We start from the raw sequence: 26,061 nt of genomic DNA, 5'->3' as shown, positions 1-26,061 counted from the left end.
GACCAAGGGTTTGATACTCTGAAATTATCCTTCAAACTGGCCTGGTGTCCAAGTAAAAGGACATGAACACTCCAGCCTGATGGCCTGGTGATCTGCCTGGCTTCATTGCTGCCTTGGCCTGCCTCTAGATTTAGATGACCCAACCCTATCCTATTTCCACTTTCCTAGAATGAAAATACATTGGGCTGCTAGATAAGGACATATTCAACTTCGACCTCCCAGCTTACTCCACAAAAAAGCTGGCCTATTCGACTTGGATCAACATTCTTTAGAGACTCAGTCCTAAGTAAATTATATACTGAAATGGTAAAATGTACTGAAAGGAAGAGTTATTTTGTGAAAACTTCAGCTTGATATTGATCAAGATATCAGAATTGGAAAACCAACACAAAAGTATTCATTATGATTTTGAAACTACCAAAAAATCTGAGTCGGCAAAATGGCAACTCACTCAAAACGCCTTTGCCTTCACAGCGATAAAAATTCAATTTGTTGGATTCTGGAAATAAGTGCAATCTGCACTGTTTAATCATGCTAACCAGTCATTGGTTTTTCAGAAAAGGGTCTATTTTCATCCTTTTCTCCATTTATTTCTTTGGTCAAGTTCATTTGTGTTTAAATAGGCACTTCCTAATGTACAAAAAACTGTGCCAAACTTTGTACTTAGAAGATTTTTGAACAAAATAAACAGTTTTGCAAAAGCTTCAGAATATTTGATTGTGAATACTTACTATCAATCATGGTAATAACACTGTCCTCAACAGCATCACTGGTCATTTTATCAGAGATAACTTTTATAGCCACTAAATATTTCTTGTCCGGCTCTAGTTCCTTGATGATGTATTGAACTAATTCTTTTTCAACTCTTCGTGAGTATACCAATTCTTTTTTGTCATAGTGGTAGCATTTAACATCATAGCCATCATAGTCTGAGTCAGGATGCGTCCAGGAGCAGGAGACTGCAGTGGAACTCTGAGGCCGACACCTGATATGCTGTATTTTGTCAGGCCCTGTAATGTTACAAATAACCATAGAAACAATTATAATTGTTAGAAGATGGAAAAAAATCAACATTAACATAGTTCTTAAATCACGCTGATAATTACTTTCAAAATAAAAGCTGCTTTCAAAATCTTTCACGTTGATTTGGCATTTAAATGCAATTGAAAGACTTAGGAATGGTTAGAACTTAATGTCACCAATGACGTGGAGGTGCTGGTGTTGGACTGGGATGGACAAAGCTTGTGATTTCAAATAAACCTGTTAAGACTATAACTTGGTGTTGTGAGACTTCTGAAAATGTCACCGATGTTCTTATTGCTGCTTTCTCATATTGATTTCAAGCATGTTAGCTTCAATTTGTCTAAGGCTTCATGCCTTTAATTTGTCTTATTCTATACTGTATTTACTTATTTCTCCTGGCTCCCTGTGCCCCAATATCCTAATTCCAATTCCTTATTTAGAATTTTATCAACTTCCCATCTTCTTCTCCAACTCTACATCCCAGCTTGTAACCCCCAGTGTCCCAACTATTGCGTGTTTACCTGTACCTTCCTTCCTAGCTTTGCAGCCAAATTCCTTGACAATCACAGATTTATACTCTGGAATTTTCTTCCTAAACCGCACCTGCCTACAGATCTATTCCTCTTCACCTTTAAAATATGCCTTAGAATCGATCTTTATGATTATTCTTTTTATTCCCAATTCCTGTTTGTTGCTCATTCCAGTTTTTGTGAAGTTCTGTACCTGCATCTTATTTTAAAAGCACTGTATAAATACAAAGTTAAAAATCACACAACACCAGGTTATAGTCCAACAGGTTTATGTGGAAGCACTAGCTTTCGGAGCGCTGCTCCTTCATCGGGTGGTTGTCACAAGTAAACCTGTGGGACTATAACCTGATGTTGTGTGATTTTTAACTTTGTACGCCCCAGTCCAACATCAGCATCTCGAAATCATGTTTTAATACAGGTTCCATTGTACTTTTTAATCCACTAATTAGAGTGACAAATGGTAATGTCAATGGGTAAGAATTCCTGAACTCCAAACTAATGTTCTAGGACATGGGTTTGAATTCTACCATGGCAGACGGTAAAATTGGAGCTAAATAAAAATGTAGTATTGAAAGTTCCTCTACTGGTGACCATGCAACAATTATTGTTATAAAAACCCATCTGTTTCACTGATATCCTTCATGGAAGGAAATCACCATTCTTATATGGTCTGTGACCACTGCAATCTGGTTGACTCTTAGCCACACTCTGAAACGGCTTAGCAAGCAACTGACTTAAGAGACAATTAGGGAGTGGCAATAAATGCTGGCCTCAGCCATGAATGAATACAAAAAAAATTAATGAACTCTAAAAGTTTAATATGAAAAAACAACTTACCCCATTATACGGATAGTGTATTACTTTTTCAGTCAACTAATTCACTGCACTTTATTTATTTAAATAATCCAAGCTAAGCCTTGTCTAGTTTCCCTAATGTATAAATTACTGTTTCCCCGAATAGTATAACTTTGGAAATATATTTGTGAGTGAAAGGACTCATTACATGAATTAATTTCATTTACTATGATATTTTCAGGACACGTTTCCATTTCTTTTGCTTTGTTTGATACTTTGATATATTTCCTTGTGTCTGTTCTTTTGTGTTTTTTTTATTACATTAATGTTATAGCCCATTTAATATTGGAGACTCACTGACATATTTAGGTCGGCAGTAAGAGGGTTTAACTGTTGTCTCAATTCAGGCTCAGCTGAGTATTTTGAGATTACTTGATTTGAAAAACCAATACATAAATCTTTAAACCAGCTTTCAATAATCCAACAAACCCTATTTCTGGGAAGATTTAGCGTAAAGCCCTTTGAATTGCAATAATCCAACAATTCATCAATGAGTAAAGAAACAAAGAATGATTCAACAAATGTTAGAAGTAAACAATAAATATTTGGATTTATACGCCAATCATCATGCCAAAAGAAAACAGCATCTAATATTGGAAAATACAAACAGAAATAGGTTATTTAACACCTCTATCCTGCTCTGCCATTCATTGTTGATTTGCAACTAATACAATTTGCTTTTGCCTCATTAATGATATAATGGAGACAAATGGTTTCTCCAGAATTCTTAATATGCACTAAAAACATACTGTAACTTATTTTGTCACTCTGCATATGAAGCAAATATGATTTTTTGTTTAGCCATCTCCTGCTAGGGTGATGTTCCCTGTTTTCTGGCAATCATCCAATAACTTGATTTTAACTGCGCTTGCACAGTGAAGTGCTGATCCATGGCGGTATCACAGCTCAATCTGATTCTATACTCAGTTGATGTTCAAGAAGGTGAATAGGGAATGGTAATCCTTGCTGATTGTTTTCTTCCACTTTTGCATTTAAGAACCGACTACCAAGTCCTGAGTGCTGGCCAGACTGAGAGTAAGTACCACAGCACAGAACATAGACTAAGAATTGCGCCTTTCTGGCTTGAACAGAGTGTACTTACCCAGTAATCTACTGCAGGGAGTTATATCAGTTCCATTTGTTCATTTTTCTCTAAGCTAAGATAATAGCTACATAATTCAATGACGTATTTTTGCTCTGAACAACGAGAAAAATAGTGTTGTGCTCTAACTTACTTGTTCTGATAGGAGCTTGAACAGGTTCACTAAAGGATGTTAATGATTTCCCACTGACAGTGCGCACCATGAAGGTATAGTGACGCCCAGGATGGAGCTTCTGTATGATTCGTCCTTTCGACTTCATGGTGTTGTATGGGTTGAAAACAACAACCCGAGAGTCTTTTGGAATCCACTGCAGCTCAAAGTCATCATAATCCGTCCCATCTGGAGGGCCCAGCCAAGTGATGACCAATGAAGTGTTTGTAACATCAGCAAAAGATACTGATCCTGGAGGTCTGGGCGCTTTAAGAGATTGAGAGATTATCAACAACCAGTAAATCAAAATATCAACCATATTATTGTAAAGTTACTCACCCTTGTACATGTAGAGAATATTTCAATAAAGTTAAAACTTTCATGTGCTTATCTCCAACTTTTTCCTCTCAGGGTTATTAAATTTACGAAAGCTTCCCAGGCTGCAATAGGATTTGTTGTGCAACCAAACTACTGTTGCTACACTTGTAGCTAGTCAGGATATCTGCAGTCATGGTGTGTCAAGCTTATCTATCTTGCATCATTTGCACACGTCACCTCGGCTTTTCTGCAACCATTTTGTGACATCTGTCATCTAACTATGCCTAGCTCAACATTTCTTTCTGCTGCCCTCTACTTTACCTTTTAGGTTAGATCTCTGTATCTTTCCAACTCTGATTACTTTACTTTTTTTTATTATTCATTGAGGGATGTGTGCTTTGCTGACTGGATCAGCATTTATTGCCATTCCTAATTCCCCACTGAGAAGGTGGTGGGTGAGCTGCCTCTTGGCCACAATGCTTTAGGGAGGGAGTTCCAGGATTTTAACCCAGCAACAGGTATGGAATAGTGATGTATTTCCAAGTCAGGATGATGAGTGGCTTGGAAGGAAACCTGGTAGTGGTGATGTTCCCATGTATCTTTTGCCCTATTCCTTTGAGATAGCCAAGGTTGTGGATATGGAAGGTGCTGTCTAAGGAGCCTTTGGATTTTCCTGTAATGCATCTTGTAGATGGTAAACTCTATTGTACATTTGTGGTGGAGGGAGCAAAAATACCAAGTAGGCTTTGGGAATTGGAAGGTGAGTTAATTGCTGCTGATTTCACAGCCTCTAACCTGCTTTTATAACCACTGTACTTAGTCCAGTTAATTTTCTGGTCAATGGTGACCCTTAGGATATTGATAGTGGGGCATTCTGCGATGGTAACAATATTGAATGTTGAGGGTGGTCATTAGATTGGAAGTGGTCATTGTCTATCATCTGTGTGGTGCAAATGTTACTTGGCACCTATCAGCCCAAACCTTGATATTGACTAGGTCTTGTTGTGGAGAAAGTGAGGTCTGCAGATGCTGGAGATCAGAGCTGAAAATGTGTTGCTGGAAAAGCGCAGCAGGTCAGGCAGTATACAGGGAACAGGAGAATCGACGTTTCGGGCATAAGCCCTTCTTCAGGAATGACTTGTTGTGCTTGGTTGTGGACTGCATTAGTATCTGAGTCAAATGATACTAAACATTGCACAATCATTGGCAAAAAACCCCACTTCTAACCACATGATAGATGGAAGATCATTGATGAAACCGATGACTATAGGGGGACCTAGGATATAGCTCTGAGCAACTCTTCTGTGATGTCCTGTGGCTGGAATGACTGACACCCAACAACCACAATTATCTTCTTTTATGCCAGGTAATAACTTCAAACAGCGAAGAGCTTCCCTTGATTCCCATTAACTCTCATTTCGTTCGGTTTCCTTGATGCCACACTTGGTCAAATGCAACCTTGATATCAAACTGGTTGAAGCTTGGTGTCTGCAATGCTGCGACCTCTGGAGGAGGCCATGGTGGATCATTCACTCAGCACTTCTGGCCAAAGATTGTTTGGAATATTTCAACCTCATCTGTTGCACTGATATGCTGAGCTCCTCTGATATTGAGGATGGAGATGTCTATTGTGCCTCCTCCTCCAATGAACTGAATATCTGTCTACTGCTTCCTGCTTCTGCTGTTTGGCACATTGGTAGATCTGTGTTTTAGCTTTAAAGGGTTGACACCTCATGATTAGGTATGCCTGATGCTGCTCCCGACACGCCCTTCTGCACTGTTTCAATGGACCAATGTTAAAAACTCTTTCTTTTGCTGGGTGTTTCTTTTTTTAATAATTCTTTTTGCTTCAGTTGTCTTATGGCCTGTGTACAGAACATAAGCAGGTTATGGCATTCAACTTTAAATGGCCTCTATTCTCTTCCACAGACCCTTGTATGGTATCTATAGTTTTGTAGCATACAGGAAAGTGAATTAAATGTTGCATCTTACAAGCCTTTTCCTTGTTACAAACTTGTGTTTGATTTTGTTAAAACAGCATTTAAATAGTGGGCCAGAAAATCCACTCTCGGGTTAAGTGTTGGCATGTTCCTGGCTGGCTGCATCCATTGACCCGAGCCCTGCTGAAATTTGCAGAGTCAGGGGCATGAGGTTGGGTGAAACAAACCCTTGGCAAAGCAGTTCACGTGGTTAAAGTGTAATTAACGTACAGCTGAATTTTGTAACATTACACCAAACTTAATTAAACGTAATTTCTGTCTGTGCAGTGGCACGTCAGTTTGGATCATGGTAATGAACATCATGATTTGGGAATTAGACATTTCAGAGTTTTATTAATCACAAAATCATAAGTAATTACTTTCAAAATTATTAAATACATTATTATATGAAACTCCTGGATTTTTTTAAAGAGATGCATTTTATCTCCACATCATACTGCGGAGTTCTGCAATGAATTCAGTTGTCTTTGTTAATTGACTTTTAGAATGTAATAGATTATTTTCCCTTGTTCCAGACAATGAGCCAATTTTCTCCTTGTAAAGCTGTGATTAGAATCCCAGAACATACCTGAGGCTCTGACATCTGTTTCTGCATTCCTAATTTAAAAAAAATCTCCTTTCACATTTTAAATGATGACAGGATCTTGTTTTGCTAATATGTTCCAAATGTGCAAATACTCTGAACTGTGCTGCAAATAGAGGCTGCTTACAAAGTGCAATGTCACTTTGGAAAGACAACTTTTTTAAAACCATTAACAGTGTCAATTAGCACTGATTCAACTCAAACCTTCATCTCAAGCTTTTGATTCTCAGTGTGAAAAAAAAATGGGCAGCACCTTTTACAAGTCCTTCAGATCCAAATAACATCAGTACACGGTGAGGTGAGTGAGAACCCTTGCATCAAGACTGCATCTGATTGAGTGTGGCAAAAAGGAACATTCATAAAACTGGTATCAATGGGAATCAGGTGGAAAATCTCCACGGTTGGAGAGTATATCTGGCACATAGGCAGATGGTTTTGATTGTTGGAGATCAGTCATCTCAGCTGCAGGACATCTGTGCAGGCATCCCTGAGTAGTGTCCCATGCCAAACCATCTTCAATGGGTTCGCCAACAATCTTCGTTCCATCATAAGGTCAGAAGTAGGGATGTTCATCAATGACTGTGTAATGTTCAGCACCGTGACTCCTTACATACTGAAGCAGTCCATGTTAAAATGCAACAAGATCTGGACAATATTCAGGTGGTGCTGAAAAACGGCAAGTATCATTCGTGCCACACAAATGCCAGCCAATGACCATTTCCAATAAAAGCCAATCTAATCACACCCCTTGACATTCAATGGGGTTACCATCAGTGAATACCCTATTATCAACATCCTGGGGGTTACCATTGACCAGAAACTCAACTGGACTCACCATATATGTACAGTGACTATAGTGCAGGTCAGAGGCCTGGAATGCAGCAAGTAACTCATTCTGTGAGTCGCCAAAGCCTGACCACCATCTAAAAGTCACAAGTCAAGAGCGTGATGGAATATTCCCCAGTTGAATGGATGGATGCAACTGCACCAACACTCAAGAAACTTGATACTATCCAGCACAAATTGGCCCACTTAATGGGCACCGTATCCACAAACATCCATTCTTTCCACTACCAAAGGCTACTGGCAGCGGTGTTGACCATCTACAAGGATCACTGCAGAAATTTACCAAAGATCCTCCAACCCCAAAATGACTTCCATCTAGAAGGACAAGGACAGCAGATACATGGGAACACCACCACCTGCAAGTTCCCATCCAAGCCACTTACCATCTTGTCTTGGAAATATATCTTCGTTCCTTCACTGTTGCTGGGTCAAAATCCTGGAATTCCCTCTCTAAGGACATTGAGGGTCTACCTTACAGCACATGGAGAAAATGAAGACTTCAAATGCTGGACAGTCAATCGAAAAGTGGCGTTGGAAAAGCACAGCAGTCAGAGAACATCAGAGGGGAGGGTGGAGCAGAAGGAAGATGGACAGGTAGGACAATTCAAGAGGGTGGTGCTGAGTTGGAGGGTTGGATCAGGGATGAGGTGGGGGGAGGGGTGTTTAGGAAACTAGTGAATTTAAGGTTGATGCCGTGTAGTTGGAGGGTCCCAAGGTGAAGGATGAGGCATTCTTCCTCCAGTTGTTGGATGGCTAGGATTTGGCAGTGGAGGAGGCCCAGAACTTGCATGTCCCTGGGGGAGTGGGATGGGGAGTTAAAGTGTTTGGACACCGTGCGATGGGGTTATTGGGTGCGTGTGTCCCAGAAATGTCCAGCAGGCAGCTCATCACCATTTTCTTGAGGGCAACTAGGGAAATAAATGCTGGCCAGATGGCAATGCCATCATCTTACGAGTGAGTTGTAAAAGAAATTTCAAAGCATCTTTTTATTACTCTGTAGTGAATGTGAATTCCTTGTTGAATAAGTGTTACCAGGTTTTAGATTGCTGGCTGAGCTCTTTGTAATTATAGATTACTTTATAACAATTGGGGAAAAAACAGAATTTGTTGTTCTGAAAGAATGATCAAGTGATGCCAAATTTATACTGACAGGAGCATTCTAACCATGTCATATACAAATATAGTGCTCTATTGCTAAACCGGAGCTTTGCTTTAACCTGCTATATCATTTCTGGACTACGGTTTCTTATAGGTGTAAATATCGTATGTCAGTTACATATTCATTGTTATTGCAGATTAAGAAGTGTTTTACAATAAAACAGCATGAAACAATTATCTTTCTTATTTAAAACTGTTCTTGATACTTTGAATTGTGACTACAATTGGTCCTGTCCATTTATACACACACAGTGGAGATAATTTTATCTTTTATTGTTGCTGATAGTTAATCAGCCATCTGCTTTGCACATGTCTCATTTTCCAGTGGAAATGAGATTGTGCTAATAAAGATACAATCACCCCTGGTGCCTTTCCCATTTGAGTAAATGTACTTTCATATGTAGAATTTATTCATGGTACTGTCTGGCCTACCATTTATGACAGATACACTGGCTACATATATTTAAAATGAAAACATTGATCAATCCTTACCTGTCCTTCCCTCAGCAGAAGCTTTATTGCTCAAATCTCCACTTTGTGTTACTATCACCATGCGATAAATCCTACCAGGGATCAAGTCCTGAAAGCTGCATTCCTTCATGTCTTTCTTTCCAAATATATTGCTTTGAACAGTACTATTCGGATTATAAAGTGATATGTTGTAGGAATCAAATTCCCCCAAAGCTGGGGTCCATGTGAACAGCAAGCTGTCAGTTTGGTTAATGTTCATCCATTGCAGATGGGTAACCTGAGCTGGAACTAAACAAATAAAATTAGGTTTGGATATTCAGGAAAGCACAAGAATGCAAATGAAGATCTGTAAAGGTATCTACACACATCAATGTCTTTGGCAAAGGATTAAAGGTACATGCAACTTTGCAGAATGTACAAAGCTAGAGTGCACAGTAAATTGTGCAGATGGAAACAGGACTAAAAAGAATTTGAAGAGGTTCAATGAGTGGAAAATAATTACTGATAAAGTTCAAAGTATGAGGCCATCTTGATGCCAAGAGAGATGAATCACAGCGTTTTTTTACGGTAAGAGATGAGTCACTGTGAACTGGAAGAGTGATTTAGGACTTCAGGTAAATCTCTAAAAGTTAGTGCACAGGTAGAAAAGTAATTATAAAGACTATTGACATGTTAACCATTATCTCAAGGGTTTAAATCAGAGTGGTACTGGAAAAGCACAGCAGGTCAGGCAGCATCCGAGGAGCAGGAGATTTTCCTACAAGCTACTGCCCCGTTATCACAAGGGGTCTCGAATACAACAGTGTGCAATTAATGCTGCAGTCACTTAGAGTCTTTGTCAGACCCTATCAGGAATAGTTTTGGGAACTGCACTCCCTTCTTTCCCAGAAGGGCTAAAGAAGAAGTACAAAGTAAAGACAAACAGGAAATATGGCTGAAGAGGAAATACTGGATCTTTGGAGAGAAACAGGACAGATAACTGAGGTAGACAATACAAGTCATTGACGTACCACTTCATAAGGTTTTTGATAATTTTAAGCAATTTTTTTGATCTGTTAACTGTACAAGTAGAAAATCTAATAAATGCTTTACATCTCTGAAACATTACATGGTGTTTTCATAAGATGGAACCTGCTAATGCTAGTCTGATACCTGTATCTGTTAAGCTATGTTGTGATATTTTGTATTCAAGCATCTGATGATAAACATTCCAGCGTGAGTGACTAAAAAATGTTCTGCATTCTTCTTTTTTGCAACAAAAATGCAAATGTAATTTTCAGAAACGTATTTACTTAAAGGGAGTCATCCCACCGATAACTGAGCTGTCACTTGTAATTTTATTTCCTGCTCATGGAGCAAAAGATAGCTGGGATCCTATTTGCTCCCTTAAGGAAGAACGAAAACGGCACAACAATGACAAAAGTTCAGATTGAAATAAATCAGCAGAAATTATTACGCTAATTGCACTGCTTTACCTGTCCTTCCAAAAACAGAGGATTCATTTGTTAAATCTCCACTATGAGTGACTATCACAAGCTTATACATTTTGCCTGGTGTCAGGTTCTGGAAGGAACAATCTTCAAGATTCTGAGTGCCAGATTTCCTGTCATGAAGTGTCTTGTCTGAATTGTAGAGGTATATTTCATAAGAGTCACATTCTCCTTCTGCCTTGGTCCAGTTGAACGATAGGGTCTCAACGCTGTTCCCATGCAACATCAGATCTGTGACGGCAGCTGGAACTAAACAGGAAAACACACTGGGTAGATTAAAATGGAAAGAACTATGGATTCTGTAAATCAGACACAAACATTATATCAGGATTTGAGGGGTGGGGTGGAGAGAAGTGGGAATTGAGGACATAAACTAGCAACCTCTTATTCTCCTTCCAGAGCTGGTGAAGGGGCCCTTCCTATTGAGGAATGGAATTTATTTTGGTGAAATCAGTCTGGCACTCAGTTGTCTGCCTCACTGTGGGTTAAATAAAGTTTCTTTGTCCTTGTTTTAAAACTGTCATTTAAATATCTACTTGCAGCAGTGCCAACTCTGGACCCATATTCTTCCTGCGTTTGTGTTTCTCAACTTTTTCATTCTTGTTGGAGAAAATGAGGATTGCAGATACTGGAGATCAGTGTCAAAGAGTGTAGTACTGGAAAAGCACAGCAGGTCAGGCAGCATCCGAGGAGCTGGGGAATCGATGTTTCGGGCATAAGCCCTTCATCAGGAATGAAGTTTGTGGGCCAAGGGTGTTGAGAGATAAATGGGACGGGGGTGGGGATGGGGGAAAGGTAGCTAAGAATGCGATAGCTGGATGAAATTGGGGGTGAAAGTGATAGGTCGGAGAGGAGGGTGGAGCAGATGGACAGGTAGGAATGTTCAAGAGGGTGGTGCCAAATTGGAAGGTTGGAACTGGGATAAAGTGGGGGGAGGGGAAATGGGGAAGCTGGCAAAGTCTACATTGATCCCATGTGGTTGGAGGGTGCCAAGGCAGTAGATAAGGCATTCTTCCTCCAGGCGTCCGGTAGTTAAGGTTTGGTGATGGAGGAGGCCCAGGATCTGCATGTCCCTGGTGGAGTGGGAGGGAGAGTTGAAGTGTTTAGCCACGGGGCAATGGGGTTGGTTAGTATGGGTGTCCCAGAGATGTTCTCTGAAATGATCTGCAAGTTGGCATCCTGTCTCCCCGATGTACAGGAGACCACATTGGGTGCAATGAATACAGTAGATAATACGTGTGGAAGTACAGGTGAATTTCTGTCAGATGTGGAAGGATCCTTTAGGATCTTGGATGGAGATGGGGGGGGCAGGGAAATATATCTCTGGTGGTGGGGTCTGTTTGTAGATGGTGGAAATGGCGGAGGATAATGCGATGTATCCAGAGGTTGGTGAGGTGGAAAGTGAGAGCCGGCGGATTCCATCCTTGTTTCGATTGGAGAAGTGGGGTTCAAGGGCAGAGGTGCAGGAAGTGGAGGAAATGTGCTGGAGGGCATTGTCGACCACGTGGGAAGGGAAATTGTGGTCTTTGAAGAAGGAGACCATCTGGGGTGTTCTATGGTGGAATTGGTCCTCCTGGGAGCAGATGCGGTGGAGGCAGTGGAATTGGGAATAAGGGATAGCATTTTTACAGGAGACAGGGTAGGAGGAGGCGTAGTCCAGGTAGCTGTGGGAGTCAATCAGTGGATGTACGTGTTGAATTGGTCACCAGAAATGGAGGTGGAGTGGTCCAGGAAAGGGAGGGAGGTGTCTGAGATGGTTCAGGTAAATTTGAAGTCAGGTTGGAAAGTGTTTGTGAAGTTGAAGTCTTGTTGCTGCTTCTGGCTCTCTGAGGAACTGTCTGCACTTTTCAGCGGTCGGACCCAACAAGGCCACTGTCTGACTCAGCTACTAGCACCAAGCAGGCAGCCTCTGCTTCCTGGAGTTGCATGGTGTCACTAACCAGACACCAAGCTTGCCCCTTAGACAATTAGGTCATTAGAAAATAGCATCATAAGAGCAATGCAACTGCGGTATGGAAATGGCACCAAGTCCATGTGTTGGGTTCCCAAATATGCTTCAAAAATCCAACCCACAGAATCTGAACCAGGAAACGTAAATTTGAATATTTAATTCAGTGATGAGTCATATACAGAAGCAGGATAACATTTTGGAAAAGAAACATTAAGAGAGATAGAAGAGAATGAGAAAAAGTTTTTTAACAGTGTTTTTTAAACTAACAGTTATAAATGTCTGTTAGAATGAGACTGCACTCTTGTAAAAGTTTATTTTCAGTGCCAGAGATGTCGTTTGATTGTAATTCAGACTTAGTACACTGTTGAAAAGTTATTTCTACTTGAATGGATAAGCCTCAACATTTGCTAATGTTTATTGGTTCTTATCACGTAGGTGCTTGAACTTCATGTCCTTCAATGTGTTAAGTGTCAAATCTCTTGGCAAGATACTGTTGCAGCAAAGTAGCCAAGTCTGCAAATTTCTGATTTTTTGTGCCACATGTGCCATCATCAGAAATTGTTGTCCAATTTACCCTTAAATAACAATGAACATTGATAACCTCACAGTTATGGTCTATCCTAAAATCTGAGCTAGTAACTTATTTGTCATTTTAGCTGAATTGTTTTTGTGCCAAAATTCAGAAATGCATTGCTCAGTTTAGTAAATGCGTATTAATAGATTTCAATGTATTTGAGAAGCTAACTATGTCCATGTATAACTTCTGACCTAAACTTATAAATTCAGAACTCTGTTAAGATTTGATTCTAGTAACAGCACTGACTTACTTCAACTTCTTTTTTATGAAATTATCTTCAGTTACACTTCTCAATTGACAATTTAAGATATTTTCATTCAGTGGCATGTTTTAAATTTGAAAGCATGCTTTCAGAATAACGTTTTCACCTTTCATTTTTCAACTTAGATGCAATAAAGGGGTTAATGTGACATGGTTCACAGGTGAGGCTGCCCACAGCTATATTGAAATTGCTAAATTATTTATTTGGAAATATGGAGTTTGTCCTGAACTATCCTAACACAGAGTTTGGTGTGTTTGCTCTGATCAAAGACTGATGTATAAAGGCTAGTTCCCTTATGTTTTCATTTTGCCCTTTCCTGTTGAGTCTAATTCATCTTCATGTCTTTAAAATGACCAGTCTCCAGTTTGAGCCTGGAACAGTTTTATTGAACACAAGGCCAGGAGATTTCTAAATTCCACAGATTTATAATTCAATGAGTGCTAATGTGTCTTAACTTCCTATCGGCTTTATAAGTCAGACAGAAGCCGATGCTGAGACAATGATATACCAGCCTGTCAAGGTTGAGCTTAGAAAAACAAAAATTTTAAAGAATTTAGAAAATGAACTTGTTTTTATGATAATGAAATCGGCATCATAATCTTTGCACACATAATATGAAAAAGGCCTAGGTTAATAGAAAGACAACTAAAATTACCTCTTCTTCGGGTGCAATTAAGCTTATTTGAATTAAATCTCTGCATTGACCCAGTTACAAGAAAATTTCTATTTTCCATGGAGCTTTCAGGTATCAGTGACATTCAGAAACCTGATTTCATTTGACTTTTCTTCACAGACAATTGTTCTTTCTGTTTTCCTTTACAGTAATAACGTGAAGTCTGAACTGATAATATGAATCTGTGAAGATTAACAGCTGCCTTCCCTATATAACATTAACACTGATCGTGTTCTGGAAACTATTTGCATGTCTTCCGATGGAAGTGAAAGGCAGTGTGTGTAGGTCTAATGTTCCAATCTACGAAGTAGGTGTTAAAGTATCATATTTCAGTACATGTGTCTCTGCAATCATTTTTGCAAACACAGCAAGAATGAACCAAATAGTCTCTAATACTAATCAGGAAAAGCACACATAACTGCTGCATGACAAAAGTGAGCTCGGCCTGTGGGAAATGTTAATTGCTGTAATTTCCGTTTCATACCCTTTCACAGAACAGTGACTGCATTCTATACACAATGCTGTAGCCAATGATAAAGTTCTTTTACTGTGTTCATTTTAATCCAAAGCAGACTCTGGTATGAAAGCTGGGTTTGAAGAAGCCAGCTGTCAAAGCTCACCATCATGCTACACACTTAGAAATATTTTCGTCTTCCCAATCTCACTGATTTTTCTTAATAGTGAGGTTTGCATGCTGAAATCTGAAGGATGCAACAATATGCAATGCCATCTGAATAGACACAAGTGCATTGTTCCCAGGATGGAATATTTTCAAGCCTATTTGCAGACAGTGACCTAGTTATGTCTACTAGGTCACTCTGTTTGGTCTTGATGTGTCAAAGACTCAATCTAAACCTCCATAGAAGAAGCAAGTTTTGCCCTTCGCAATCTCAAACATAATTTGTTGGTGAATTATGCAAATGCTTTGAACCTTGCATATCACTGTAATCTTCTCCTGAAAACAGAAGGGGAGCGAACTTTTTGTATCAAGTATCTTACCTGTTCTTCCCTCACGGTCGGTTCCGATGCTGTACAAACCTCCGCTTACAGTGAAGATACGAATCTTGTATTTCTTGCCAGGAGTCAGATCAATGAACTTATGGCCCCTGCTGGCAGCTGGCACAGAGACATTTGCAAGCATTTGAGTTCCTTGTTCATTAAGGAGTTGCAGTGTATAACCCTCTGAGATGCCAGTGGCTGGCTGCCAAGAAACTGCCAGTGTGGAGGTAGTATGCTTGTTTTCAACAGATAGGTCTGACACTGAGGCAGGGACTAGGAATGAAGGAAAAATATAACACATTTACTGAGCAAGTAATCAAGTTGAGTACTCTCCCTGAAAAATAACATTGTGTTATCTGGATTGAAATAATTCGCAAAGAAACCTGCTCACCATATCCTCCCTCTCACCACAGGCAGTGTTGGGACCTCTGAAGATTCCTAGTGCCAGCATCATATTTCAAGCCCAGCTGGGTACCCATTTAAATGCTGTCTGTTTGGAACTGCTCTTAACTGCGCATAGAGTGGGAGCATGACCAAACAACAAATGCTTCCTGGGGCAAATAGGTGGCATGACTATCATTTCAGTGCACACGTAAGGCCACATTTATACTCTATAAAACCAAACTATACAGCTGACCTTTCCTTAGCCTCATCCCATTATAGAACCTTGTCTAAGGAGTGCTACTTCTTCCCCAACTACCTTCTCATTGTTCAGTGTGGGAGCTTCACATTCAAACAGGTCAAAGGATTCACTTTTATTTAGTCCTGTCTGGCTTGTTGTGCCTGAAGCTGCACTGCTGTATCATGTGGAAGGTGATGTTCCTCTTGATCTATATGTCGTTCTCAGAAGACTGCTACTGCTCTCACAGTTCTTCAGAGTCCATTGCATCCTCTGGTTGCCTGCTCCAGTTGTGCAGAGCACAACATGTAAGGATTATATGGCACACTCTGCCTGGAAAGTAATGTGAAATAGCCGATCCCCAAAATCACCCCACCATCCTCCCCGCCACCCTAACTGATTCAAGCATCAGGACCTCATCGTCAGCAGGCATATTGTCTGCTCCACAGTGGTCTTGTCTGGGAGATGGGCTGCTGTGTTTCAACATATGGCCTCACTCAGGGATTGTGTAACAGAGTCAACAGTTATGGTTACAGAGAGTAGCCCTTACGTCCCAGTAACCATGCTTATAAACCATCCTGCCCTTGAAACAAACCAGGAATATAATATTTCTCAAGGATACAGGCATCATGGCACAGATTTCTATGATGCAAGATGACTTGCAAATTGATAGAATGGAACACTTTTCTACTGATGAAGTCAGCCTGCATTATAGTGTGGCACTCTCAATGAAATGTTCGTCCGGTCTATAGTGTGCTATATCTGGTGAAGCCAGCTATGTTGGTAAAGCCTACTGCCCAGGCAGAAATAAGCCTCTCACTTCTCAATAGCAAAATTCTCTTCTCACTATACATCATTTGTTTGGATAATAGAACTTCTTGCTTTTGCTGTTGAGGATCTCCTCATTGCCAATCTCAACCTTTTTTACCAAATTTCTCACCAATGTCCACATTGTTCAGTGGCTGCAATGATTCTACCCACCATAACTACAATTTCACTAAGTATTAATTTAAATAAAAGTAATTATTCACTCATTTTGGTTCAAATGCCAAGTCCAAAACTTAAAGTTATGGTGCTTTGGTTATCAGAACTTGGAAGATCTGAGACCAGCAATTACTTTCAATGTTCTGCCCATTTCTCCATGCAGGTTACAAATGTCTTCTTAGTGCTGATGACTTTCATATTTAAACAGCCTCCTGCTGGTTTTGGACAGGGAAGCTGTGCATCCATTTGAAGAATTCTCATTGAAATTTAAATCAGCCAGGCAAGCAAGCATCCGAGGTTCCTGTTGTATAAGATAATGATTTTCAAGGGATTGATGTTCACATCACAATGGTTCTGACACATAATCCCTGTTCTACTCTAATTTCCACAGGGAGCAGATGTACCGGAACCAGCTCTCTAGAGTCCTTATAATCCTCCTCTATACTGGGGAGACAGGACGCCAACCCACGGAATGTTTCAGGGAACATCTCTGGGACACACACTCCAAACAACCCCACTGCTATGTGGCCGACCACTTCAACTCCCTCTTCCACTCTGCCAAGAACATTAAAGTCCTGGGCTTCCTCCACCACCAATCCAAGCCACCAATGCCTGGAGGAAGAATGCCTCATCTTCTGCCTTGGGACCATCCAACCACACGGCATCATCTTCACTAGTTTCTATTGCCTTACCCCCACCCCCACCTTCACCATCCTATTTATCTCTTACACACCTTCCCCTTCCCCTCCCACCCCACATCCCTGATGAAGGCCTTATGCCTAAAATGTTGACTCTCCTGCTCCTTGGATGCTGCCTGACCCACTGTGCTTTTCCAGCGCCACACTTTTCCATCCTTATAATTAAGCCTGGCCAAATGTTGTTGTACGTATTGATATCTTTCCTGTTATCGAAGAACAGGACCTCTTCTAGCAATTCTCTATAATGCTGTATCCTTGAATAGTAATCATTAGTTAGGTCCTGATAAAGTCAAAAGAAGATAAATGGTAATGGAATGAACTACCTCAAAAAACACTTATTTAACATTACGTATTGGTAGAGGTGGGAATTGCCATACCATGGTTGTCTAGGAAAGAATTTCCCCTGTTAGTCCTCAATTTTCATGTATTTGTAAGATATTCCATTCATCACTAATTTTATTCTAACTTTCCATGTGCCTTTCTCCTTTCTTCTCTTTCTTCCAAGTTGAACAACCCAGCACACTGTGCCTCAGTTGTTCCATAAGGGAAAGCTTTTTGAAGTGAACAGATCATGTCACACTAATAAGAGGTAGCGAGGAAATGTTGGCATGGAGGAGACAGTAGCCACTCCACTCTCTTCAGATTAGGATCACCAACTCTTGTTGGTCAGATTCCTGAAGGTTTCACCGTTGACCACCTCCAACTAATCCACCTTTATGCTTGGGTTGAGTGCCTCACTACTCTGTACCAATTGGACAGTTAACAGACTCTTTCATTATCCCACTGGACTATTTCTAACTTTCAGTCAAACAGACTTTTTCCTTTATCCAATAACTAATCAACAGAAGTTTTAATAGAATTTTTTAAAAAATCAATTTTGTTCAGATGTCACCTTGAACGTCAGCCATGGCCCAGTTGGTAGCACTTTTGCCTCTGGGCTCAAGTCCCAATTTCAGGTTCAAGCACAAAAATCGAGGCTGACACTTTAGCACAGAAGTGACATTAGAGATGCTATTTCAAGATGTTGGCAGAGTAGAAGGGCTGTGTTTGGGTTTCTGAGGCCTGGTCACATCTGCTTCCTCTCTGCCTTCCTTTTGTTTTCTTTCATTTTCTTCTCTTTAAAGCCTTCAGCAGCATCAGCATTGGCACGACAGTGAGAGGAGGTCTCTCTCAGAATGGCGGCAGCCTCCCATCAGTTGGAAACGGCGGCGGAAGCAGTGATAAAGCTCCTCCTGAAGATCGGAGGTGGGGGGCGACGGCGATATTGGAATCGGCAATATGTTTGCAACTCCTGTGGCACGGTAGATCAGTGGTTAGCACTGCTACCTCACAGCACCAGGATCCCAGGTTCAGTTCCAGCCTCGGACGACTGTCTGTGTGGAGTTTGCACATTCTCCCTGTGTCTGCGCAGGTTGCCTCCATGTGGTCCGGTTTACTCTCACTGTCCAAAGATATGCAGGTCAGGTGAATTGGCCGTGCTAAATTGCCCATAGTGTTAGGTGCATTAGTCAGAGAGAAGTGGGTTACTCATCGGTGTGAACTGGTTGGGCCTGTTTCCATACTGTAGGGAATCCAATCTAATCCTCCCAGCGATCGGGGCGGCATCGACAAAAGTCTGCAAACTCCAAACCGGGGATGGGCCTGGATACTTGCATCAGGGCTTGAGCGTTCCATATGTCTTAATTGAGATGGGGCTTTAAAATCTGGACATTTTTCTTTCCTTTTGGCTCTGTTTCTTTTATTCCTGCTGTTGCTTTTTAAGCGTAGTGTTTGTAACCAAGATGGTGCTGGAGAATAGTGACCTAGTACACATTTCACTGTACTCAGGTATTCCTCTACTTGAATACACGTGACAGTAAAATCTGATCCTAACTATTTTGCATGAGATATTAGGCAGATGTGGATGTAAAGTATCCCATTGAACAATTCTGAAGATGAACAGGGGAGTTATCATTATTGTCCTGATCAACATTTATCCTTCAATTAACATTCTACAAATAAACACAAGTTACGTGGTCACTATCACATTGCTGTTTGTAGCAGCATTCTGTGCACTAATTGGTTGCTGCATTTCCCTATCTTATAACAATGACTGTACTTCAGAAGTATTTCATTGGCTGAAAAGTATTTTGAGTTGTCCTGAAGATGAATTTCAATTCCTCTAGACTCCAGTGCAGTCCAGAGGTTTGGTAAATCTGTATCAAATGCAAGTGCCCCCCTGAATTTCAACTCTAACCTGTGTTGTGCCCTGGCACTTGAAAAGTTAGGGAATGAGAGAAAGTGAAATCCCTGTGCACAGAAAGTGACAATGCTGTGATATTTCTGTATTGACGATGCATTTACCTAATCACTCAAAGCAGTTTTTAGTGTGATGTTAATCACAGGATTTCTGAGTAATTCTTACCAGTGCATCCAAATGCTGTTGCATTGTTATGGAAGCTGCCACTATTTGACCGAACTAACACATGGTAGAGCTCTCCCGTTTCTAGATCATAAAAGGTGTGTTCATGCTGGTGTTTTGGAATAGGGCGGGCAGAGACCTGATGGTCTTTGTGGGATAAGATCACGGTATAGCTGTCCACATCCCCTCCTCCAGGAGACCAGTTCACCTTCAGGCCCTTGGTCACTCCATTATTTGAAACATGGATATTTTTAACTGCACTGGGTACTGCAGAAAGACACATTCAGAATATTAATAACTGCATGGTCATAGATAATAATAAATTAAAACATAGAAAATTCTGAAAATACTTAGTAGGTTTGGCAGCATCTGTGGAGAGAGAAGGAGAATTAAAGTTTCAGTTCTCTTTCTTCTGATGAAACGTCCTTGATTTTAATGTTGTTTTTGCTCCACAGGCACTGCTAGACCTGCTGAGTATTTCCAACACTTTTGTTTTTTATTTCAGATTTTCAGCATCTGTAACACTTTAGTCTGGTGTTATGTTTAAGAATTATAAGTGCTTTCTAAGTAAAATCATCTAGATTTTCCTTTTTTTTCAAGCTAAATATCTGCACACCATTCTTCAAATTCCTCGTTCTTTTCTAGGTTAAGTCTTGAGAATATCATATTAATTATTATTGAGTGAGAACAAGGGTGGCTTAAGAATTGGTTGTAAGTTATTTATATTTGCAAAACTTTATATATTTTCTTACAGGTATTTTATATATTTTAAAGAAGATTCCATATTTTACGATGCGAAAAACATTCTAATTATAGATTGCAGTACAAACTAATCTTTAGTCCACATTATAGTATAACAAAATAACAGGAGCCCTTCACATGACAAGCTAGTCTATCGCTGCTGGGTTGATTCTGATAAGTTACTGCATTTTGTTAAGAGCTTAATTCTGTAGAACTGTGCCACTAACATTTCCTTCATTATTGGTGAGATGCAGTCTCAACTTTATATTAGTGTAAATTTTATTCCATAGCAGTTAGTGTAAATGTTGTTCATAAAATATTGGACACATAATAATCTGTTTCTTTTTTACCTGTACGACCTTCGATGAAGGCAGCACGCTGTAGGGTCCCAATCCATGTGGAGACTAGGATCTTGTAAAGACGTCCAGGGGTTAAGGAAGTAAATTGATGTGATGTGCTGCTGAGTGTTATTGGAAGGAAAACATTCATGTCATTGAAGAGTAGTTGAATCTCATAGCGATCCACGTCACCAGCAGCTGCTTCCCAGGTAACATTCAGGGTGTCTGTGCTCCTATCAGCCACAGTTAGAGAACCAACAGCAGCCGGAACTAATCAGACAGAGCAACATTAGCATCAGACATTTCAACAACACTACTGAAAAAGGCTATAAGTATGTCAAAGGAAGGATAAATTAGTGAAATCTGATACAAAGAAATGATCACATTTGTAAGAAAGAGGGAGACTAAATTGGTGAGGAATTCAGCATACTATGCCATTGTTTATATCTGCAGCTCTCTATTTGAAAAGCCTGCAGCCATGATTTAGCTTCTGGACGAGGTTCAGTCAGGAAAGCCATTCATTTTCCTACATGAAAATGATTTTACTCCTGGCCATTTCCATGCAACTGTTGGCTGCCTGAAGTGCAGCAAGGTTAGATTATGGAAAACTGTGGACACTGGTTCAAGCTACCCTGTAATAAAGGGAGTGCAGCAGGCACAGAAACTGAAGAGGGAAAGAAAATAAAACATTTAAATTGGAGGAATTAAAATAAATTAACAATGGGTCCATTGTTTCCCTGCAATTTTGGTTGTGATTCAACATATGCTAGCTGTTTCTTTTTTCCAAAGGAGTTGAGACTAATTTGTAAAATTCTTACAGGATAATGTTGTGGAAAAGTGAAGTTGAGATTGAGGATCAGTTATGATCCTATTATATGGCACAGCAGGCATGAGGAACCAAGTTATCTAATTGTTTCTAGTCATCATGCTCTTCGGTTCATAATCATAGTCAAAATCTTGACTGATTCAGTTCAATTCTTTAACAGGATGCTACAAATCCAGCAGTTACGAAATTTCTTAAAATTTGTGTAAATGAGGCAAGTTATATTTTTTTAAAAATGACAAAACACAGTCCTAATTACACATGGACAGTCAATTTATTACTGTCATAGCTCTTTAGGTTAATAAATATGTAATGAACTCATTCAAGGTTTTAAAAAAAATAGTCTTGCTTGTATTTTTATCACTTTTGAATCCCAACTTTTCTTTCTGACAAGGGTATTTTAAGTTAATACATTATCCAAAGGCACCTTTCTTCTGTTATTTCCCAAAGAAACATTTGATAAATAATGTATCCTTAGCCATCCACTCCAAAATTAAAATCTGGCTGGTCACCAAACAAATAATTAAATTAACTTATGGCGAACACATGCAGAAGCATAGGTGTTGCTGCCAAAGCTATTAATATTCCAGATCAAAGTGTTTAATATTCATTAAAACTGAAATGTTATATTTATTGCAATAAATGTCATGCTTACATGTTCTTCCAGTGGCAACATGATGAGATTCATATTTCCCACTCTTGGTGCTAACAGTAATGCTGTAAAGCCGTCCTGGAATTAAACTGAGGAATATGCATTCATTTTCAGACTTTGGAACCTCTAAGCTTTGGCTGAAGTTGTGACTGTTTTTGATAGTTACTATATAATAGTCAAAATCCCCTGATGCATCCAACCAAGACACTTTCAGATAGTCACTCTTTCCGGAGTTGATAACTGTGATTCTTTGTACAACTGCAGGTTCTGCAAAATTGGAAAATGTTACAAGGCTACTTAAGCAAAATGCTGACAAGAAACCCGAGCAGCTTGGTGAATAAATTGATTAAAAATGGTCTAGCGTTTCAGCAGAATGCTATACATGTACAGTAAAACCTCGATTATCTGAACATCAATTATCCAAATTTCGGATTATGTGGACAAGATCTCAAAGTCCTGTAAAAACGGCATGAGGCAACACAGCATTCAGTTATCAGTTAAACAGCATTATGGCATGCATTGCCAGATAACCGAGAAATGTTCAATAACCGGCACTCATAAATTACCACTTGTTTATGATCAGATCAGTTGTCTGAACGATCAGTTGTCTGAACAAAATACTCCCTGCCCATCTCGTTCAGATAATCGAGGTTGTACTGCAAATATAAATCCCACATAAATTGTGACTGAACACATATCCAAATGTCATTGCAAGATTTGAATCTGGGGGTTTTATTAACTTTTAATAAGATGTTCATGACTTTATATTCTACTCAAAGTGCAAGGTAAAGTAACCATAGTAACACCACACCATAGGGCTGCTCTCTTATTAGAGAGAGTTAAATGGTGGTAGCTTAAATCAGAGGATCACCATGCCTTCAGTGAGGGGAGAGGTTGAGAAGTAGAGTCCTTCCTGGTAACCTGGACTGGTGGAATTGAAGTCACTGCTGTTGGCATTACTCTGTAGTGTCAAATCAGCAGTCCAGTCAATTGAGCTAAACCTGCCCTCAATAAATGTAATGCTATATTTTCTCTCATATTTGACTGTTGTGTCCAGAAAGTGCAATTCATTTTCCTTCATTGCATTTATCTCTCAGTACTTCTTTTTAAATAAAAACACTTAACAACTTCTTTTAAAAAAGCGTAAAAGTAGAATTTTACTCTAGACAGACAATTACTTGATGGCCAATAAACCTGCCAGTTCCTTCACAAAAGGAAGGTTTATTCTGCCAATGGGAGCCAATCTCCTGATCAAGATGTTAGTTTGCAGAATGTAGATGATGAAACAGTTCTTTCAAATTCTTCAAAGATTCCATTCTAATCTGAGAATTCCTAAGTAAATCACAAGGCACATAGAAAGCGCATGGCACACAGCTCAATTTTCCATTTGGATCTGCTGAAGTTACTTTAGCCAAGTTCAATTGGCAATCAGTTTAGAGGGTCATTTTGAAATATAACTATGGATTTAATTATAATGTGATTTGAATATATTGTTTGTTTTCTGTGATTTTGTTCTATAAAAATTGTTCAAATACATCAAATTACACTTTCAGGAGCTAATGGTGAAAATTAGCTTTGAGGGACACTGTATTACAATATTTTGAATAAATTTAACTGAAGGGACTCAAGAGAGAAGGAACAAAAGGAAGGAAAGTGTCACATTGGGGATGCTGCATAGCTGCCTTGTGAAAAACAGACTTTGGCTAGTAATATTATCAGATGCTCAAGCCATGGCAAGGCAGCATGGAGACTCATGCTGCTGCTACCCCACATGGGCCATCTGAAAATGCTGAGCCGAGATCAGAAAGAGACAAAGTGTTGAAGTGTAAACTAGAGCATAACTTCTCTAAGACAAAACCGTTATGTCAGGCACATAAATTCTGAATTGCAAATTAACCTTGAATCACAACACAATTGGCAGCAGTGCTCAGCAGAATATAGAGTCATACATACAGTCATACAGTTATACAGCACAGAAACAGACACTTCGGTCCAACCAGTCCATGCTGCACATAATCCCAAACTAAATTAATCCCACCTGCGCTCCTGGCCCATATCCCTCCAAATCTTTCCTATTGATGTACTTATCCAAATGCCTTTTAAACATTGCAACAGTACTACTTCTATCACTTCCTCAGGAAGTTCATTCAACATGTGAACCACCATCTGTGTAAAACAACATTGGCTCATGCCTTTTTTAAAATCTCTCTCCTAGTGTATCCGCTAGTCTTGAAATTCCCAATCCTGGGGAAAACACAACTGCTATCAAGTCTATCCTGACCTCTCATTATTTTATAAACTTCTATTAGGTCACCTCTCAACCTCCTACGCTCCAGTGCAAAAAGTTCCAGCCTTTCTTTATAAGAGATGGACAGAGAATGATGCTTGACATCTTCAAGGACCCTGGTAAATTGCGAAAATTGTAAGAATTTTTTACACACATTCTGGATGTCATTATTTGAAGGAAAAAAAATGATATCATACGTGTCCGCTGTTGTGTGACAGTGTAGTTTTCATATCTCCCACTTCTGGTAGTTACAGTCACATTGTACAGCCTTCCAGGGGTAAGGGAACCAAAAGGAAACTCAAAGCTGGTTTTGGAGACTGTGTGAGATTGGACAACTTTCCTGTTGTGGGACAGAGTCACTAGATAACTATCCACATCCCCAGATGCAGGAAGCCAGGAAACGAGAAGGTAATCATTTCGACCATGATTATTCACCATCACACTGGGAACACTTGAAGGAACTGAACAATGACACAGAAGAAAAGTGTTAAAATACATTGTTTCAAGCATTAGGTGCTACATCATCATTTAGGCATCATGTGTTAGAAGAATATTTCACATATAGCCAACTTCTGGTTCTTTGTTTCTATGTCCTTATGTTTTTTTCTTCCAATTCGTATCTAGAATTTGTACATATCTTAGGATAGTGTAAAGAGGAATTGACTAAATTAAACCATCATTTAAAGGTAATGACTGAATGTTACTCTATTTTAGACCCATAAAATCACATTTTGAAATTCCATGCTCTCTACATTTGATCCAATGAAAATGAATTAGAGATGTTAATCATTAAAGTGGAGTGAAAAGCCAGCCAGTTTAAGTGGACCATAATAACAAACAATTTTATTATATTTCAATCAAGTCTAATCTATCAACTCAGCAGTTTCTGATGCAACAGATAAGCCAGGGAGGATGTTATAATGGGGGGGCTGCTTGTGCATGGTCAAGTGCCCATGGTGTCTATGAACATCAATTTAATGGGTCAAGTTCAGGGCAGCACAGTGGCTCAGTAGTTAGCCATGATGCCTTACAGCACTATGGAGCTGGGTTTGGTTCCAGCACCAGGCAACTGTCTGTGTGGAGTTTCTTCCCTTGTCCGCATGGGTTTCCTTCGGATGTTCTGGTTTCCTCCCACAGTTCAAAGATGTACAGATTAGTGAATTGGCCATGCTAAGTTGCCCATAGTGTCCAGGGATGTGCAGGCTAAGTGGCAAATGTTTTGGGTGAAATGCTGTTCAGAGGGTCAGTGTGAACTCAATGGGCCCAATGGCTTGCTTCCATACTGTAGTGATTCTGAATATAAAGTGTTTCCCTGCTGTTTGTGCAAAATAAAATTTTGAAACTCTGCCACAGGCTTTAATGTAGTTTACTTAGACAGACAATGAACTGAGATACATTCATGTGATGAAAGATGGCTGATTTATATATATTACAATCATATTTACCTATTGGATTTTAGTATTGTGACATTTGGAGTTGGTTACTTTACTGACGGGTTTAAAAGAATACTAGGTTATGCAGGTCTCCGA

The 26,061-nt window shown here is 39.7% G+C and overlaps 1 protein-coding gene across 2 annotated transcripts in view; it reads right to left on the bottom strand.

Annotated features, from left to right (window-relative positions):
* The window catches only part of ptprb (protein tyrosine phosphatase receptor type b), a 112,335-nt gene that overhangs the window by 21,647 nt on the left and 64,627 nt on the right, over window positions 1-26,061 (bottom strand). For both annotated transcript variants that reach the window (XM_043709746.1, XM_043709747.1), the window contains 9 exons: window positions 24,730-24,993; window positions 22,249-22,512; window positions 20,783-21,040; window positions 19,695-19,958; window positions 14,990-15,262; window positions 10,513-10,776; window positions 9,059-9,325; window positions 3,644-3,928; window positions 732-1,010 (listed from right to left, as the gene is read on the bottom strand). In XM_043709746.1, coding sequence (XP_043565681.1) covers window positions 732-1,010; window positions 3,644-3,928; window positions 9,059-9,325; window positions 10,513-10,776; window positions 14,990-15,262; window positions 19,695-19,958; window positions 20,783-21,040; window positions 22,249-22,512; window positions 24,730-24,993 — 2,418 coding nt within the window. The remainder of the gene's footprint in view (window positions 1-731; window positions 1,011-3,643; window positions 3,929-9,058; window positions 9,326-10,512; window positions 10,777-14,989; window positions 15,263-19,694; window positions 19,959-20,782; window positions 21,041-22,248; window positions 22,513-24,729; window positions 24,994-26,061) is intronic.

Source organism: Chiloscyllium plagiosum, chromosome 19 (genome assembly GCF_004010195.1).
Source record: "Chiloscyllium plagiosum isolate BGI_BamShark_2017 chromosome 19, ASM401019v2, whole genome shotgun sequence".
Taxonomy (NCBI): domain Eukaryota; kingdom Metazoa; phylum Chordata; class Chondrichthyes; order Orectolobiformes; family Hemiscylliidae; genus Chiloscyllium; species Chiloscyllium plagiosum.
This window is presented reverse-complemented; position numbering and strand designations above follow the sequence as displayed.